Source organism: Melospiza georgiana, chromosome 2, assembly GCF_028018845.1.
Source record: "Melospiza georgiana isolate bMelGeo1 chromosome 2, bMelGeo1.pri, whole genome shotgun sequence".
Lineage (NCBI taxonomy): Eukaryota > Metazoa > Chordata > Aves > Passeriformes > Passerellidae > Melospiza > Melospiza georgiana.
The window spans coordinates 62084544-62102929 of record NC_080431.1 but is presented as its reverse complement, the minus strand read 5'-3'; the positions used below and the strand labels follow the sequence as shown (position 1 = coordinate 62102929).

Here is an 18386-nt window from a genome sequence, read left to right as displayed (position 1 = left end):
TTCAGTTTACCATAATCTCAGTAAATCACTGCCTGATAATTTTCCCTAAAACCAGTCCTTATTAACACACAAATTCAGCTGAAAAAAGTCTACTATCTGCTTGTCTTAGCAGCAGCTAAAATATGGCAATTAGTTTACCTTAGAATAGACATCAAAGGCTCAAAGGATGACCCTGCCCCAGAAGAACAAAATCTTTTAAAAGCCCCATTCCACTCAGTTTGCTAGTTTATAAGGTTTGCAAAAATCCGGTTTAATGATCATGTAGTTTCTTAGCAAGTCATGTGGTACCACATTGTGTAAGGAACAGAAGAGTTAGTTCTAAAACCTTTTTGAACTTGGGGAGCTTTTCTGACCAGCTGATGCAGAACCACATTCTGAGATGGTAAATGAAACTGTTGGATGCAAAAGCCTCACCATGATTTTCTTTAGCTTCTTTCAGAAGAGACAAAAGTTCCCACACAACACATACTCTCTGTGTACAATGAAAGGTTCAATAATAGCAATATATTCAAGTCCATATGGTGTGGTTATAAGGGAGAGGCACAACGAGAAACTGAGAACCCTGAAGGCAAGAGACCTGCAAGCTGTAGTGAAAAAAGCAAAAGCATAAAAAAAACCTCTTAAGGTGAAACTGAACAAAGTAGTAGGGCACAATGGATTAAGCCAGTTCTCCGTTTAGCTACAGTCGTAATATCCTGTGCTGCTGACAGGTCCCTCTCCTGACGTGATAATCTTTTTGTTTTGTTTTTTTGATGACATAACAAAGTGCTTTGAAAACCAGCCTGCCTCAGGGGCCAGGTAAGAGCACTACATGTTACCATGCAGGAGACTGAGCAGCAGTTTCCAACAGACCCTCACAGCAATAATGCAGGAGAAATGAAAATGCAAGGGCTGGTTTCTGTGAGGGGAACAGACACATATGAAAGGGAACAGCAATAAATAAATAATATAGGAGAAGAAGCCTTATTAGCCTGTCTACAATCAGATTTTAATAGTGAATAAGAAATAGGGAGGGGAGAGGAAAAGAAGGGTCTGGTTTAAACATTTAGCATAGACTTGCCTCTTTCCATTACTATCACGAAGCATGGCTTTTCCCAGTTCTCTTGTCTTTGTTTCCAACTCCTTAACTTGCTCCAGCAACGTTTTACGGTAGGTATGCTTCGCCCTATACCGCAAGGAAAGGACAAAAAACAAAACAAAAAAGCCACGTGAATATTGTTTTGCTACAAACCCCCAGTTTTACCTCTCAGGTGAGAGGCATAGGGCTCTCTCTTGAAGGATTTGGGAAATAAAGTACAGTGTATGCATGTTAGTTCGTGTTGACAATACCTGGGGAAAAATACATACGAAATGACAAATCAGGACGACTTCAAATTAAAGAGAGCTCAGCCACTTCAACACAGCACTCAAAACCTAGCCAAGCAGCAATGCTATGGGACCACAGAGACCTGACCCTGCTGCCGTGGGACTGCTCAGGACCCGGGTACTCAGACAAAAGAGCTGGGATTCATTGAATATTCATGGCAGTAAAACATGAATCCACTCGGTCTTTTGAGCTACGCGTGGCACCGCTCTGAAAACCAGAGCAGAGTCTCAGCTAATAATTGCCATTCAAGCCCCTTGATTTTCATTTATCAGTCTCCTGTGACTGGAAAGGCACTTCTCTCCTCAATGAACTTCCAAACTGACAGTGACAAGACTGGCTGTGTCCTCCTACTTTTTCAGCTTGAGGATTCAAAGAGTAATCCATGCACCACACATGCAATCAAAGTTTAGAGTGCAATCTAGAGTCCCGCATGAAGAGACTTGGACCTTTCCCCCCACCCCAGGTTCACCTACTGCTCCAGGGCTATTATACCTAAATTACATTGACATAGAGGAGACAATCGAGTCCCCTTTTTCTTTCTTGACCCTTACAAAGCAAGAACACAAAATGCAGGGATCTTTCTCACATGGGCAGTTTTTGATCAGCTTTGTCTTTTGTGCCAGTTAAAGGAGGACAAGTGTCCCATGAGAATATATTGATTTGCATGTGACTGCACAATAAGCCTACAAACAAGATGGAGCCAAGTTGGCTGAGACACTACTTGCTTCATAGCATTAAATTAATATTCTTCAGCTCAAAGGTGGCAAAAATTTCTTTACAAGTTTTATAAAACATGCAGACATTAAAATCTTTAGCCAATGATACAAAACAGTGTTAAAACTCCCTCTAACAGAAAAATAACAACAGGTGTACATGTATTTAAAAATAATGAAGATGCATTTATTTTTAAAAAGTATCATACTATTGCTCCTTCCACAGGGAATAAGAAACAAAGACCACAAAATGTTTGCTGGCACTGTTTATAATGACAGTGCCTTGATATTGATACTAGGATATCTAAGTTCTCTGGTCTTCGTGTTTCTGAATTATGCTCCAAATAACTAAAAATGAGAAGCTAAAATGAAAACAACTTTCAAAACACATCTGCAGTTAAAAGAAAAAAAAAACAAACAAACAGAAGATGAAGCACAGCAAAATATGAAGGTAAAGATTATCAGGATGTACTTAGAATGGTATATTGTTGAAACAAACCACCAAAGGTATGATTTGTAACACCAACATACTGTGTCAAAAGAAACGAGTAGCAAAGGTATTTTTAAAATGCATAATGCTTCTGCAATGTGAGATTACCAACAGCTGCACAGAAATTATTAGATTCAAGTTGCTATAACTAGTTAGGCCAATGATTAGACTGGTCTCCTCTTTGAGGAAGGGAAAGTATAGCTATTAAAATGAGAAAGCTTTGAGGCTATTAATTTTTTAAGCTTTTCAGTTGAATTCACTATCACAGTCTTTAATTTAAATAAATACATTGAAATTTTGACCTTCATCTCTTCCCTTTTAAAGAGGTCATCCTTACTGCAAACTTCAAGACTGAGCATGTTTAGAATTTTTCAAATCCTTCATAACCAGTTTTTCCCCACCGACAAGAACATAGAAATGTTATTCATGTTATTCAATCTCTTCCAAAGTTCCATGTTAATCTTGCCAAAAGCCATAAGATATGTTCTTCTTTTCCCTTAGAGTGAATACTGAATTCAAAATTTGACAGAATGGATCCTGATCAACAAGTCCAGTTTGTGCAGCACAGCACCAGGAGGCATGACACTGATATGATACAACATGGAAGAAATACTGTTGGCCTGAAATTGGGAATAATGAAATGTTTTGTAAGTAGTGTGAAATGATGAAACACATGGGCTCTTCTGGGGCTGGTAGTTGCTATGCATTGAGTCACTCCTTCACTTGGAAGCAAGAGCACCCATGGAATGGTCAGTAATCAAGTATTATCAATAAATATAAGAATATGAAAAAGGCCTGAGGAACCTATCCACATGTTCCTTCAAAAAAAACCCCAAAAAACTGAAATATGGTATTACAATTGCCTCAGAGTCTGGGTTTGCTCCTATCAAAGTCAACTGCAAATATTCCACAGACTGCTGGCAACAGGACTGGATACTACTTCATGACTTTTTCCCTACAGCACTTTACAAACTTTTGATTCACAGAAATACAGGTAGGATTCTGAGCTTTTAGGTTAGTACTCCACAAGTGACCCTGGATGCACAATCAGTCCTCAGTGAACAGCGAGATTTTGTGTTTGATGTTACTGTTCAGCTAAAATTTGATGCATTACATAAAGACAAACTCACCTTTCCCTCACATGCTGGGATTTTAACATCAGGGACTGCAAGAACAGGCAAAAGGCCATCTTTGTATTTTGTGTAGCCCTTCCCCTTCAAAGCCAGGGAAGAGCATCATTTCACTGGCCTAGGATATTTAGGGGGTTCAGGAGGCCAGAATCAGCCAGGGAGAAGCATGGTGACATTCATAAATATTTCTCAAACATGGCACTATCTCTACTCTGGCTTATCATCCTCAGTATCACTTTATGAGTCTTGTATTTCAGGGACTGCAAGTATATGCAAAGATGGGAAGAGCTCCTTGCATCTTCTTCTCTTACTTACACTGCAGAACTGGCAAGTGCAAACTGCTTCTTCCCCGTGGTAAAAAAAAAAAAAGTTCATTAACTTTTTGGTAATGATTTGAAGGCTCAGGAAATTTTTCACTGTAAAGTAAGCACCGAGACACCAATGAGGAATAAATTCTTGCACTCTTCCCTGATATTGCTGGAATACATGCTGTGTTTTTATGATTCCCACATACCTCTGTGAGTCAGCTATTCCAAGATTTCCTAGAGCCAGTGACATGTATTCAAGTGACATGTGCCAGCTGTGAGGGAGCACTCACCTTACAAAGCTCTGTTCATTGCAATGGTGGCACAACTAGGATTTTTACAAGGCAAACCTAGGCACTGAATTCAGGGTAGTGGACCAAAGTTAACAACATATTGCAACCAAGAATTAATAATAAGCTTCCTTCTCTTTAAAAAGAGTTTTCCACATTTCCTTGATTCATTTAAAAGGGGGAAAAAAAAAAAAAGAAAAAGAAAATAAAAAAGCCTGGAGCCACAGAGAACATGGGAGGTAAGTGATGTGTTGACTACTGAAGCCTGTGTAACAATGGAAACACGTTCTTGCTTCCAGCATTAGAAATTTTGATAGTAGATGCAGCACAGCAGTTTATAAGCAAAAGATTTGTATGTGTCTGAAATAGACTTTCCAATCAACCTTGTTCCAGACTAAAACTCTGTACTGTGTTTATGGCTTTCTGGCAGTATTTTGTACTGAAATTAGACATGTACCTTTTGGGTCATACGGATGTTCTGTCTGTGGACATGTGCTTCATGTCCAAAAGAAACTGAAAGGGATAAATTCCATGACCATGAGCAGTCAGAGTTGCTGGAATTTTATAGCCAAAACCATATTCTGCTGAATTACAGAGAGCAATGTGGTGTAACCACTGCTGTGGAAATGTGCCAGCTGATTTCCAGAGGCCTTAGGCTCCAGTTTTAAATGGCAAGCCTCTTGGAAAGGAAACAGACCTTTACTCCTTCCATATGGCAGTACTGATAGCTGTGTCATTTCATTTATCCTAGTTAAAATGTTAATGATGTTAATTTTTCAGTGATGGCTTAGTTTAAAAAAAGAAAAAAAATATCCTGGTTAGAGAAGAGATTTTTAGCTTAATATTGTTAGGAGGCTCCTGTTTAAAATCTGTTGGGAAAATATCTGGCCTATCAATCACACATGTTTGTCTTGAGAGCTTCATGGTCTCTATACACTGTCAGTCTGAATGACTAAAAGGATTATGTTGCTGAGATTTCTTTAAGAAATATTAAAGAACAGGCTCAGTCAGTAACAGAGTTTGAAATGACTAATAGCTGAGGATGAGCCTGCCATGGTCTAGCCTGTTTAACAATTCATGAGTCATTTTTGCCAAGAACTGATAAGAAAAGAGGACAACTTCAGGACACTCAACTACCATGAAAACATTAAAAAAGCTAAAGATTTTTTTTTCAGAGTTTTAACAAGCAGGTCACAGACACAGTAAAATATCTAAATTTAAACATTTTGGCCTCAGTTTTAGAATTTTAAAATCATTTGCAATTGCAGAAGTTTAGTGAGGGCAAAAATAAAAAACAAACAAACCCAAACCTCTGATGTGCTGGACTACTAAATCATAGTTGAAATTTCACATTACAATATCTAGATTTAATTTGAGCAGTCTAGCTTGGGAAAATTAAGCCGAGGGACAAAATTTAAGAAGTACTTACTGAGTGGCCGATTTGCCTACTACCAGTTTAATTTCACTGTGCTATCAACCCTGTATGAAATAAAACCAGATTTTCTGATCTGTGCATATGACTTACCTTTCATGAAGGTGTTTGAAATGTGCCTATGCTTGGGAAACTCTGGGTTTTTTTGTATTTTCTGCATGTTTCTGTAAAGCAAACTGGTGGACTTGGCAGTGTTAGTTTTACAGCTGGACTCAATGATCCCACAGATCTTTTCCAACCTATATGGTTGTATGATTCCAACAATCTTCCCTGACTGACCAACTCCCATTCTGGGAGCAAATGTATCATGATGCTTTCACTGTGAGCCTTTCTGACAAGTTACAAGCTAACCTGTATTTCCTCTTCATTCCAGGCAGGATTCTGCCTTTTTGCCCCAGAGTTGGAATGTCCCGGGTCCCCCTTGCACAAAGTTATTATGTATCCATGTAAAAAAACCTTCTTAATTGTAACACAGCCTTCCAAGGGAAAAGATGGAAGGTTTGGTGCATAAAACAAAAGTCAGCTGAACAAAAGGCCACAAATTCTAAATTAAAATTATTACTTCTGTATTTCAAATTGCAATGGCAGAGACGGTAAATTGCTTCCCTTTAAATCCAAGTTCTTGAAATTGTTTGTCTTCTGCAATGCTTTGAAACCCCAAAATTTTGAGAGAAGGGAAGTACACAGGCTTGTATTTCAAGTTTGTTCCTCCTCTCTGGGCAGTGAAGGTACCATTAAGATTTCACTTCAAACATAAAGAGCAGAGTATTGCTCTTCTCCCAGTTCAGTCTTCAAAGACCCTGTTGCTGAAGGAGAACGTAAAAAGCAGCTGACAAAGAGCTGAGTGCTTCCTGGCTATGGATTAAGAGTGCCACATTTCTACTTTCTACCTAACCTTAGTCAGATTCAACAAATTATTTGCTCCATTTTCAAGAAATCTCAGACATTCAATTTAAATTTGCCTTCAACTGAAGCATAGACAATACAAGTAATGCTAAAGTGACATACCCTCACTACTCAGACAAGGCCACCTCCTCCAGATTCCCTCCCCCAGCCATTCATTCTCTCACACTGCTGGGTGCCATGGCAGGTGAGGAATCGCCCACTTCACCTTTTTTCCCTTCCAAATGAGTACCACCATTTTGCAATCACTGAGAGACTTCAGAGTTCTTCACAGAACAATACTGGACTGGATAACATGTGCATAGAGAATAATTCCTACAACACCAAGAGGACTGGTTTGGGACTTACGCTGTCCATGCCACGTCTTTAACAAGGCACGCAGTGGGCACAAGAAACAAGCCAAACCAGAAGTATCCACATCTTAACACCATTCCAGCCTGTGAAGAAAACAAACAAATAACTCATGAGTGTTTTCAAGCTGTGACATGTTAAGTGGTTGTTTACAAGCAAAAAGGTGGAGTGATGGCATCAAACTAGTACTGCATCCATGGTCTGGGTGTTGAAATTGAATGGTGAGGTAATAATTAACAAACAGTGACGGCATTTTTCAATAATTCCTTATGACATCAAATTTCTTAAACATTTCTGAAAAATTATGCATTTTGACCAAATCCTCCAATGATATTAAATTGTGGATCCAGGCAGACACTTTTTTAGTCATGGAGAAGAGCACTCTAAGTATATTCTGCTTGCACTTTTGACTACTTTTTGTAGCCTTTGCTTACTCTCTTCCCATCTACTGTCCTAAATCTCTGAGCAGCATCAAACTGACATGAAAAAAAATACATTTCTCACTAAAATGTTTCAGTCATATTCCATTTAAATACAGCACTTCCTGCTCAGGCTACTGCTGCCTGAAATCCAGGGTGGGAAAGATTCACTCCCGTCCCACAAATGGCTTTTTTTACAAACAAAGAACTCAAAGTTTATATTCGCGTTTTTCTCATTGTTGTAATGCTTGAAGAAAAAACTTGGTGGGATTTGAGAACGAAGACATTTGGAAACCCTGCATATTCCAGCATACACAAATAGTTATGGAATGAAGTTGAAATATAGCACTATTTACAGAAATGCTACTTTAGATCACTAGAACCTTTTGCAGATAAATTAATAGTGATTAAAGTTTGAGACTACTTCATCACCCCTTCCATGGAATACACATATTTCCCATCAGCATTGTGAAGTTTTGCTACACATTAGAAAGGACTTTTTCGCCCCTGTAACTACTTGTGCGCACCACAAAACTGAAATAGAGGCTGAAAGCATTTCCAGCGTCTAGACAGATTTTGTTCTCCTCAGTTACGGACACTGCTCTCTTTTCCAAAATCTTCTCAGTAGTTTTTATGCCACACACAGGCACCTACTGATATGTCAGCAGTGTAACACAGGCTTGGCTGGCTCAGCTTTGTCTCACACTGTAGCACACAAGCACTGCAGTGCTGAAGTGTCAGGCCATGGTACAGGTAATGACACAGCTGAGCTACCGAGGAAATGGAACTACATGAAACACCTCCTTATCCTTTGAATACACTGAAGACAAAATTTGTGGTTATACACCTCCTAAGATGAGAATTATTGCTCACAACAGTAGACTTCCACCACTCACTCCAGTAAAGCTCTTAAACTGAGAGAAGCCATCACAGAGCTCTGACAGGATGTGCACCAGTAGCATCCAGCACCTTCTCTCAGTGTCATTCTCTGTCTAGAGGTGTTCATCTAACAACTCAGTCATATTTAGCAGCAACTTGCCCTTGGGTTGCCCAGTAGTGAGTACATCCACAAGTGGTTTTCACCTTTAAATGTTAAATCCTACATGTCACTGCTGGACTGACCCACCAGTGTACTGATACCAAGAGCAAGCTAGACTGTGCTAAAACATTCATGGACACTTTGCCACCCACACAGACAGTAAGCAAACACATTCCAGTCACAGAATCAGCTCTCCATTATTTGGGAGCCCTCATGCCCACATTCACATGAGAATGCCAGAAGTACACAGACAGTTTTGATCTATGCTTGTTTAAGGAAAAGGATGTACAGGAATAAGAGGGAATTAATAACTTTATTGGTAGCCAAGAAGTTGAACTGTAATAACAGTGGTAAAACATAATAAGATTTATCCTCATGCTTTGCTTTTCTTTGGCCATGACCCTGCAAGTGTTAGGAGTCACAGAATCATATCAGCATTTCCATTCACCATCCCTGCTCTGTCTATGCTAATAAAGGCTAAAAAAGTGACACAGTATTCTATATGCATTTTCTGATATTTTTAATTGAAATATTTTACATTCCACTTCTTGCTTTTCTAGCCGAAAGCAACTTGACACACTTTCACAGTGCAGAACATTCTGAATATGTGTACAATAGACGTTAAAATGCTATTATTTTTGTTACAAATGCTGACATCTCATTCAATGGCTATGAATTTGGACATGTGGCATGTTGGTAAAAACCTCAAAGCCAAATACTTTTTTCCTTGCAATTATGTATTTTACTCAAGTATTATTCTGTCCAAAAACTTCACCATAATAGTAAAACTATTAATCTCATTGGAACCCTGTCAGATACTCATTTTACTACTAGGAAGGCTTTTCCCACGCAGTCCTCATCAAAGTTTTACTCTATTCCTCAGCTCATCTGGAAGGTTTCTTTCCTGCTCATCTCTAGTTTCCTCTTGGACTTACAGGACTGCTGTGCTTCACAACAGTCTGGTCTGTCTTGCATGCACAGCTCTGCCTCTGAGCACAGTCTCCTCCCTCACAGGGTTACCCTCTTCTCACAGGATGGGAGCTCCACAGCAGAACATTCACAGCAAATCACCCAATGTGCTCTGGGGACATCCATAGACAGCACTTTTAGGTTAGTCCCGAACTCGTAGGACAGTGAGCTGGGTTATGAACGGAAGCTGCAATAAGAGCACCTATTTATCCCTACAAAGCTTTCCTCACGCTTCCCAGCTGTTGCTGTGCTCCATTCCAGTTGCTCAGCCAGTCATGACAACAGTGAAGAGAGTACTGCAATACATCTTCAGTGAAACATGGCATTTCTATACCCAGTTCCTGTGAATAACACTCTTCAGCTATCAGTTATCACCCCAAGATAAAAAAAAAGCAGAGATTCCAAATAGAAACCACTACAATTCTCTTTTTGTCAAGATCATCACACAAAGCAGGAGTAGAAATAGGTTGTTTTTTAAACAAATTCTAAATATTGACCATCTCTGTCATCACAGAGGCCCCATGATATGTAACTAAGTCATTTTTGTTCTGTCTACTGATGTAAACATGAGTGACTATCACACCCAAGGTGAGTTGCCAGAGACCATTAATCACAATGCACCCCCAAAACCACTTGAGATTAATGCAAGTCCTCCTTCTGAGAACACTGCAACTTAAACTGCAGCCACCAGTAACTGCCTTTCAAACACTGATTAATCTGCCACAGACAAAGCATTCATTTTAGAGAATTGATAACATTTGTTAAAAATAAAGAATGGGAACAAGAAAAGAAAGAAGAAGAAGTTAGCTTCAGTTATTTCGCAACTGAGGAGGAAATAATTTAAATCCCAATGCCTTTAACATCTTCTAAATAGCATTTTTAAGGGCGGACAATTTCTTTTTTTTTCATTTTAAAAACATTAAAAGAAGTAATAGCACTGATCAACAGACCAATCAGCACAGAATGACCAGGAAGATTGTCTTTGTACTATTATTTTAGAAACCATAGGTTAAGGTGGTTTTACATTTGTTGGTTGGAGTTTTTGTTTTTCTTTACTTATTTTAACTCAAGGACATGTTATGCACAAGCATATAAAATGGAGAATAGATTGTTTAAAAAAAACACCTTAAATTGCAATACAATCTGGAGTACATTTCAAGCTCTCTTCTCCATTTCACTATTCTTAGTATGTTCATAAGCATCATTTCTTGTTGTACTGTTTTACCAATAGGTAGTGTCACTATTTTCAACAACTTCCAAGGAGAAAAAGGCCAAAAGTGCCCAGGGATGGGAAGTCAATATACACACTGTTCTGGTACTCTTATCACAGCATGGTTAGACAGCTGGGGACCAGTAAATGATTCAGACCAAGCAAGCAAGGATCTCAATCATATCACTCAACAAAAAAGAAACAAAATTAAAATTCCTATTTTGAATAACAAAAGTTTTTTTAAATTTCATTTCCTCATATCTTAACTTTGACAAAAAATGGACAGTAGAAGTATAAGATCATGATGGAAACAGCTGGCTTTATGTTTCCAGCACAAAAAAAAATTATTCCTGGAAGTGTGCCTGGAGCCTGATCAGAGCTCTCTCCATGAGACATGGATAAGGACCCAATAAGTCACTCAACTGCAGTTTCATACTCATTCAATTCCAGCTTTGTGCACTAGGGATTCAAGTGCAACCTGCACTTGGCACATCACTGGGTCCCCAGTAGTCAAATGTGGATGAGAGCATGGCACTGCTTTTGGCAGCACTTGGGAAAGGAGGAGTGAGGGAGAGGATGGCCACATGATTATTGTGAGGGACAAGAAATACTCACTGTCATCACTGAGGTACTCTTGATCTGGACTTGGCAGACACTGATGACACCAGTGGCTGGAGCTGCAAGTGCAGCTCTGGGAGCTGGGCCCTGCTGCTCCACCTGCTCTGCCTGGGCAGCCAAAGCAGGAAGCAGTGAATGCCCAGCTGCACCAACACAGCTGGAGGCAGCAACTGAGATGCACCAGGGGGACCTGTCTGCCAGTGCCTCCTCTCCAGCAGTTCTAGACCAGTGGCTTGGTTTGAGCACACCACGCCAGAAGGGCTAGAGCTGGGGCAGGGGAAGCCCAGTTGGTCACTCTGCTCCCATCCCATGTTAGGCAATTCACATGGAAGCATGTCAGTCACTTTTCAGTCACTGAGGGCAGCTTCTTCAAAGCCTGCCCCCAGCCATCGACCTGAGGTGCAATTCCTGAGCCCTCAGGCACAGACATTTTCCCACTGGTGCTGCTAGCTTGGGCAAACAGTCCTGCTTCACTTACATTTCAGTGCCCCATCTGAAGGCACGAGGTATGGACAAACATATTACTCTCTTTGAGAAGTTCAAGCATTAGCATCAAGACACACTGCAGCAACGCTCTGAAAACTCTCAGATTCCTGCAAAAGATGGCCTTTCTTCTGCTCTACAGACTCAATAGGACTAATTCAAATACTGCTTTAAATGTCTAGGAAATAGATTCAGTAGAAAGTAAAACACCTTCTGCCTCAATCTTGAAATTGTTGCACTTTTAGTGATGTCCCAACTTTGACATCTTTACTGCAGGTTTGTTCTTTTCTCTTTTTTTTCTAATTTTTAAAATGCTTCTCACAAGTAAATTTGGTCCCTAACTTCAGTAGGAAGAGAAAAAGATTCCATGCACAAAAAAATCCTATTGCATATTATGAACAATATCATTGAGCAAGCACCTCAGCAAATATATATTTATAGTTTGTAGACTATTACCCACCCGTTTTCCTTTAGAGAACTGCATTGTGCACAGTCTGCACATTTTGGGTCCTCCTAAGCCTGAATGTTTCAGTGCTAGCCCTGGGTAGTTTTCTTTCAAAAGGCCTGGAAGTTTTACCTCAAATGGATAGAAGTATTAATTCTTTAGCAATCAAATGACTGAAGAAGTCTTAAGGAGACACAAGACTTGCCACAAACTAACACTCTAAGCAGTCCATGCCATGTAACAACTGGTAGATATTGTGCCGTAAACCAACACATTTTTCATAAATTATTCTCAAGGCATCAGCTAGCAATGGCTTTCTCACACTTCAAATGATAAAAAAGCTTTGTTACATTAAATCAAAACCTCCTACTATTTCTATTATAGCTTGTGTGGAATGGTCATTATCTCCACCCCATGCTGTTAACACTATAGAAAATACAGAGATAGTTTTAAAATTCCTGTATTATACAAAACCCTCAAGGTGCTACAAACATCAGACCCTAGACCTTAGAGATCACATACATTAAAATGTAAGTGCAGAGAGATGACAGGGCTAGCTCATGGTCACACAAACTGACTGCAGAGCTGGGCAGATTGCCCAAGTCCCCCAATTAAATCACATTACATGGAGAATGAGCCTACTGGAGCCCAAGTATGAAATAGAACCAATATCCAAGAATACAGTCTCGAGTATTTTCCCTGTGCACACAAACACAGTCTAGTCTCAACCTGAGTTGGTGCTTAAGAACTTTTCCCTGCAACATAACTGCAGCCAGCTCCAGGCTGGACAGATCTGTAGATTCAGGGCTGACAGGTGCAATCAACAGATTTACTAGCTCCCTCTTGAACAAATACCTAGGCTGGAAAAGTACCTAAAGAATAAGCCCTTTGGGTTAGTGGCAAAGTGTTAAGAAATGAGGCAGAAGAATTTGATTTCCCCTCCTGCTTACACCACTGGGAGTCAGGAGTACCTCAGATGAAATCAGCAGAGCTCTGCCACTGAAAGGCTGGCTGGATATTTCCATATCTGAAATAAAGATGTGCAATGTTTTCCATAATGTAAGAATTTTCACTCTAAAATTACTCAGATGAAAACAATGACCTCACTGGCTGGCTGCATTTAACACAATGACACACTGGTCCAGTCTCAAAACTATTTCCTCCCTCTCCCAGTCTCTGCTCATACCAACACATCCCCTTGAGAATAGCAGAAGGAGAAAAGGAGAAAAAAAAATCAGATACCTCACTCAAATATTTTACCCTTTTCTCTTAATTTTGCCAGTCATACTTGAAGACACATGGGAGCCTAGAGTAAGAAATCTATCCACTGTCTAGCTCTCTAGGTATGAAGCTTGTTGATATTTTTAATATAGCACCTGGATATAAATGTAGGGAGGGACAAAAGGAGCTATACTTTGAGCAAAAAGAAAATTGCCAACACCAGCACAAAGGCATGAATTTGGCATTCCTAGTAAAGCCCAAGGTGTTTTGAGATCCAGGCATCAGGCAAGAAGCTTTTCATTAATGAAGCTGCTGGTTATGACAGATAAAAGAAAGCAGGAAAATACAAACTGAAGTACAGAAGACCAAGAAAAATATAATGTCAACTCAAAAAAGACAAATTGCTTGCTTTAAGTTATTTCATGATCAGGAGTTAGCAGTACAAAGTTACAAATCAAAAATTAAAACCTTCAAGGGGAAGAAAACACCCACCAAAACTAACTTCACATACACAGCCATGGTTTTGAAAGGACTAGATAGAGCCATAAAACCATAGGAGCATAGTTAAAGGATCTTCTAGATCCTTTTATTTTCTTATCAGAAACTCTTTTTCCATAATGGAGGAACACAGCAAGTTAAAAACCTATTTTTATTCTATTTCTTAATGTAAATTAGATACATGAACATATCATTGGCCAAATACATCCCACAGGATGCTAAAATAAGTTCTGTTTTGTGTTAACTAAAGATACATTCTACATCCTGCTTAAGGAAGAAATGACTTTATCTCATTTATTAAATAGTATACAACAGTACCAATTAAACAAGGAGCCTGCCCATGCTACCCTCCACTATTACTCTGATAGCAGAGAATTAAGAAAATTAATCAGATAGTGTTTTAATTTGATTTTATGGTTCACTAGCAGTGTAAACTCTGATTCAATTCCACACAGCCTGTAATTTTTTTCATTATTCATTACGCTAAGCTAAAAAAAAGTGAATTTATGTTTCTTCATAGTCATTTGGAGAAAACTGTTGGTTAAAAGTTAGTGGTAAAATCATGCGCCATGTAAGTGGCTAAGTGGATTAATGAATTTTTTTTAGAAAGCACAGATCTCATTAACCAAAGGCCCTTCTCCTCATAGTGGATGAAACATCTCAGTAAATTTTTACCTAAATAGCACCAGGCGCTAATTATTTTTTCACATGAAAAAAAAAATTAAAATACCCTTCTGTATTAGCATGAGCCTCTCCAGCACAAATTAAAACCATGAACAACTTGGAAAAAAAATGTTTATGTCATCCAAGATTTATTTTTCCTCACCTTAGTCAGGCTTGGTATTATTCGGAATTATATGATAGTTTGAGTTTTCTGAGATGTGTCCACAATTACGCAGTTGTGCAACACAATATAATTCTCTTTTACACTCCAATAAAGATGAACTTCCCCTGCAGAGTGTGGCAAAGCAGGCCCATGAGCAGCTGCAGCTGCTGGGCAGTGACCTGCCATGATTCCAGAACTCCACTGAGCCAACGTGAAACATGTAGGGAAGTGATGCCAGGATGAAAGCAAAGTCACACCTATACATACCTCTTTAAGAATCTTTTTTTTTTGCCCTCCTCCTCCCCTCAAATTGCACCAACAAAGGCATGAAATCTGAAAGAGTAATTTGGACAGACTCGACAATGTAACAGTTTGTCCTGTTCACTGCTTCATGCACTTTTGGATAAACTTCTACTCTGCATAGAAGAAATTTATACTTTACATTCTCCTTCTGAAGTAATGTTCAGCATGTAACCACTCTTGTTTGGTGTCTCTAAGTTTCTGTAAAGGTTTTAAGAGGAACAACTCTTGTAGAGTAGCTGCCCTTATTAATAATTGTGCCTTGATCATTAAGGCTGCAGGGGGAAAAAAAAATTACAGAACCCACCTTTGAATTTGAAACTCCAAGGGAGTAATTATGTTTAGAGGAAGCTGCTCCTTGCCAGAAAAGATACAGGATATTCGTACAACTTGCTAAGTTACATCTACAAAAATATTCAGAACCTTCAAATTTGCTGGCTTTGTGTGCTGAAAATTTCCCAACTCTGCTACTGCAACAGCACTGGCTTCCTCACATAAAATACATTTGTTTCAAGATATTCCCTCCTTCTCAGTATTAGCATTCCTAAGTAAAAAGATCCTCTATCAGGAGTGGAAAGACCACTTCACTTTTGCCATGGTTTTGCAGTATGAATTTGGGTATATGCTCTATCCTCAGAAAACACAAAGTATAAAACCACCCTCAGTGGAATGTTTTGAAAGTAAGCTTTCAAACAAACAAATATTTAATTGGAAAATAGCAATTTTATATTAGTATGAAATAATACTTGCCCCATGTCACATGATTGTTTTACTAACTTAACAAGAAAAATCTTTTAAATCTGCATTTATTCCTTTACTACTTGTTTTGCTACTGTGTGTGTCTTCATGCTAAACTTTTTTGTGCTTTTATAGATCATCTTAAGAGAGTCCATTAAAAAACCCCAATATTAAGTTAGGGTTTAACATTATTAAATTAACACTATTAAATATTTCAGGTAAGTATAATCCGGTATCTATCCACATGCCTGAGCCACCTAAACAATTCTAGGTCCTGACTGAAGCTGCTGACCAAAACTGAAGTTCTACAGCGCATATTAAGATCTAAAATAGCCCGTGGCAACACTTCCATGAGTATTAGTTCAAATTAGATTCAGCATTTTGTCCCCAAATCTGGCAAATGAGCTGATGCCAGCAAGACTGCTGCTGCTCTCCAGAGTCCTGATGTAGCAATTTAAATGGGGCAGGCTGACACCTGCTCTTGCAGGCAGCTTGTTGGAGAGTGCTGCAATTCCACATGTGGTTTGTTGTCTGCAATGAATTACAGCACTGAAACCCACAAACGGAAAACACTGTTGTTGATCTTCTGTTTTTAACTTGCTTATTCCCTAATATGGTTTGACATTGCATTTACCAGGATAACACTATTCCCCATGTCTCACATCCTATAGATTCCTTCATAGCTCAAGAATTTCAGAAAACAGCTAATAGTCATACAGCAAGAATTACATCTCGTAACTGCAAGGCCCAGAGAAGTAGATCTTTTCCAAGTTTTTGAAATGGGGGCATAGGTTTATAAATTGATAAGCATGTTGAATTCTTACCAAAGTCAACAGCAGCTGAAAGTACACCACTTCCATAGAGGGAGTTCTGCATTCTGGAAAACTGTGTCCTTTATACTCAGCTTTAGAGATCTAAATCTCTTACAGCGATGGTTGGTTCGCATCAGATAACAGCCATTACTTCCCCACATTTTATTTCTCCAGGAAGAGTAATTTACTAGCTCAGTCACTACATATTCACATGGATTTTATCTTCATTCAATGGTTACATTCTTAAAGCATATTCTGAATGCAGTTAGCTCGAAGTTTTCTTTACTGGCATACTGCTTCTCCTGGAGACCCTAAAAGGCTTTGGGTTATTTTAGCATGACTGCAATTCAACTCAGATCCATGGAGCCTTACACAAATAAATAGTTTTTCCTTTAGAACCTTACTCCTTTCCTTTGTTTTCATTCCCAGAATAATTTATGCCATTGCTTGAGCACATACAACTTTTTCACAGAGCCACCGTGCCGCTGTGCCTTGTATTGTCACATAAGAAGTACATCTGCAGCAACTCCCACTGCACTCTCCTGTCTCTTGCCAAAGCCTGGAGATGCACTCTGTGCCTCTATTTTTCACCCTTCCTTTCACCGTTTACTGAAATCTTTACAACAGCCCCACAATATTGATATTGTAACAATTTATGTAATTTTCTTTTCATATTACAAACCACAGCTACAGGTGCCTGCTCTGATTCCATAACTTAATGAATTGCAGCCAAAAGTTAGCTTCCAGCTCAGTGAGATGCCTGACAAGCCTCCCAGTAAGGTGAGGCAGTCAGTATTCAATGTCTGTAGAGGACACTTAGTGCCATGCACTGATCAGTCTTGGTCACCTTGTGCTACCGCTATGTTTCCACATATGGTTGATTTCCAAGCACAGAATGTTCCAAACACAAGGGCCATTGATAAACCCAACAGCTGAAGACAAGCAGTCCCACAGGAAACATTCTCTTAAGCATAAAACACTGACAAAATGACAAATTGACCATGAGTGCCGGTCCAAGGTGCAGAGGCTCCCCTGGCTGCCTGGCCCCAGGTCAGGCACAGCCACCTCCTCTCTCACAGGAGGACAGCCTTTCCATCCACAGCATGACTTTCAGAGGCCCACATCTCCAGCTCTTTGCTGGGAAGAACACTGTAAAAATAAAATACACTTGGCGCACTAACTTTATCTTATTGAATTGATTTACGCTTCCCTTTAACTAAAGGGTACCAAGAAAACATTTGGTTATGATTGAGATACACAAAACCACTGAGGCTCATTCTGGGTGACCCCTCAGCACTGGCCCAGCAGCCCCATCCACGTCTCCACAATGAATGACTCCAATGAATGACTCCAATGAACGACTCCACAATGAATGACTTCCACCACTGCGCAGCCCCAGAGCCTCCCCAGATCCTTCCCCCTAATCCCCGACATCTGTTCCGTGTCCCGGCCGGGCAGCGGGGCCGCCAGGGCCTGCTGTCAGCGTGGCCACAGATGGGTAAACACACCAGCCCGCGTCAGGCCGTGTGTGATTGCAGCTGAGAGCTCCGGACATGCAGCACGGCTCTCAGCTAAAGCCTTTGGAGCCTTGAGGAAACACCTGTTAAGAAACCATCCAAAATAAATTCACCATGAGTCTTTCAAGCAAGAGAAAACTCGTGATCGACAGCGGCAACGCAAGATCCGACAGCAGCGGAATTCAAAGCCCCACTGCAAACCCTGAGCAATTAAATACATAAACAGCACCATTTTTCACTTCAGGGTAACAGTTACTATATCATTTCTCATCTTCCACTTAAAATAGATGCTTTTCTCACTGGAAGACTGA

The 18386-nt window shown here is 39.7% G+C and overlaps 1 protein-coding gene across 1 annotated transcript in view; it reads right to left on the bottom strand.

Annotated features, from left to right (window-relative positions):
• Positions 1–18386, bottom strand: part of ATP8A2 (ATPase phospholipid transporting 8A2) — a 314236-nt gene that overhangs the window by 27866 nt on the left and 267984 nt on the right. The window contains exons 34-35 of the mRNA XM_058045068.1: positions 6978–7066; positions 1061–1165 (exon numbers count right to left, since the gene is read on the bottom strand). Coding sequence (XP_057901051.1) covers positions 1061–1165; positions 6978–7066 — 194 coding nt within the window. The remainder of the gene's footprint in view (positions 1–1060; positions 1166–6977; positions 7067–18386) is intronic.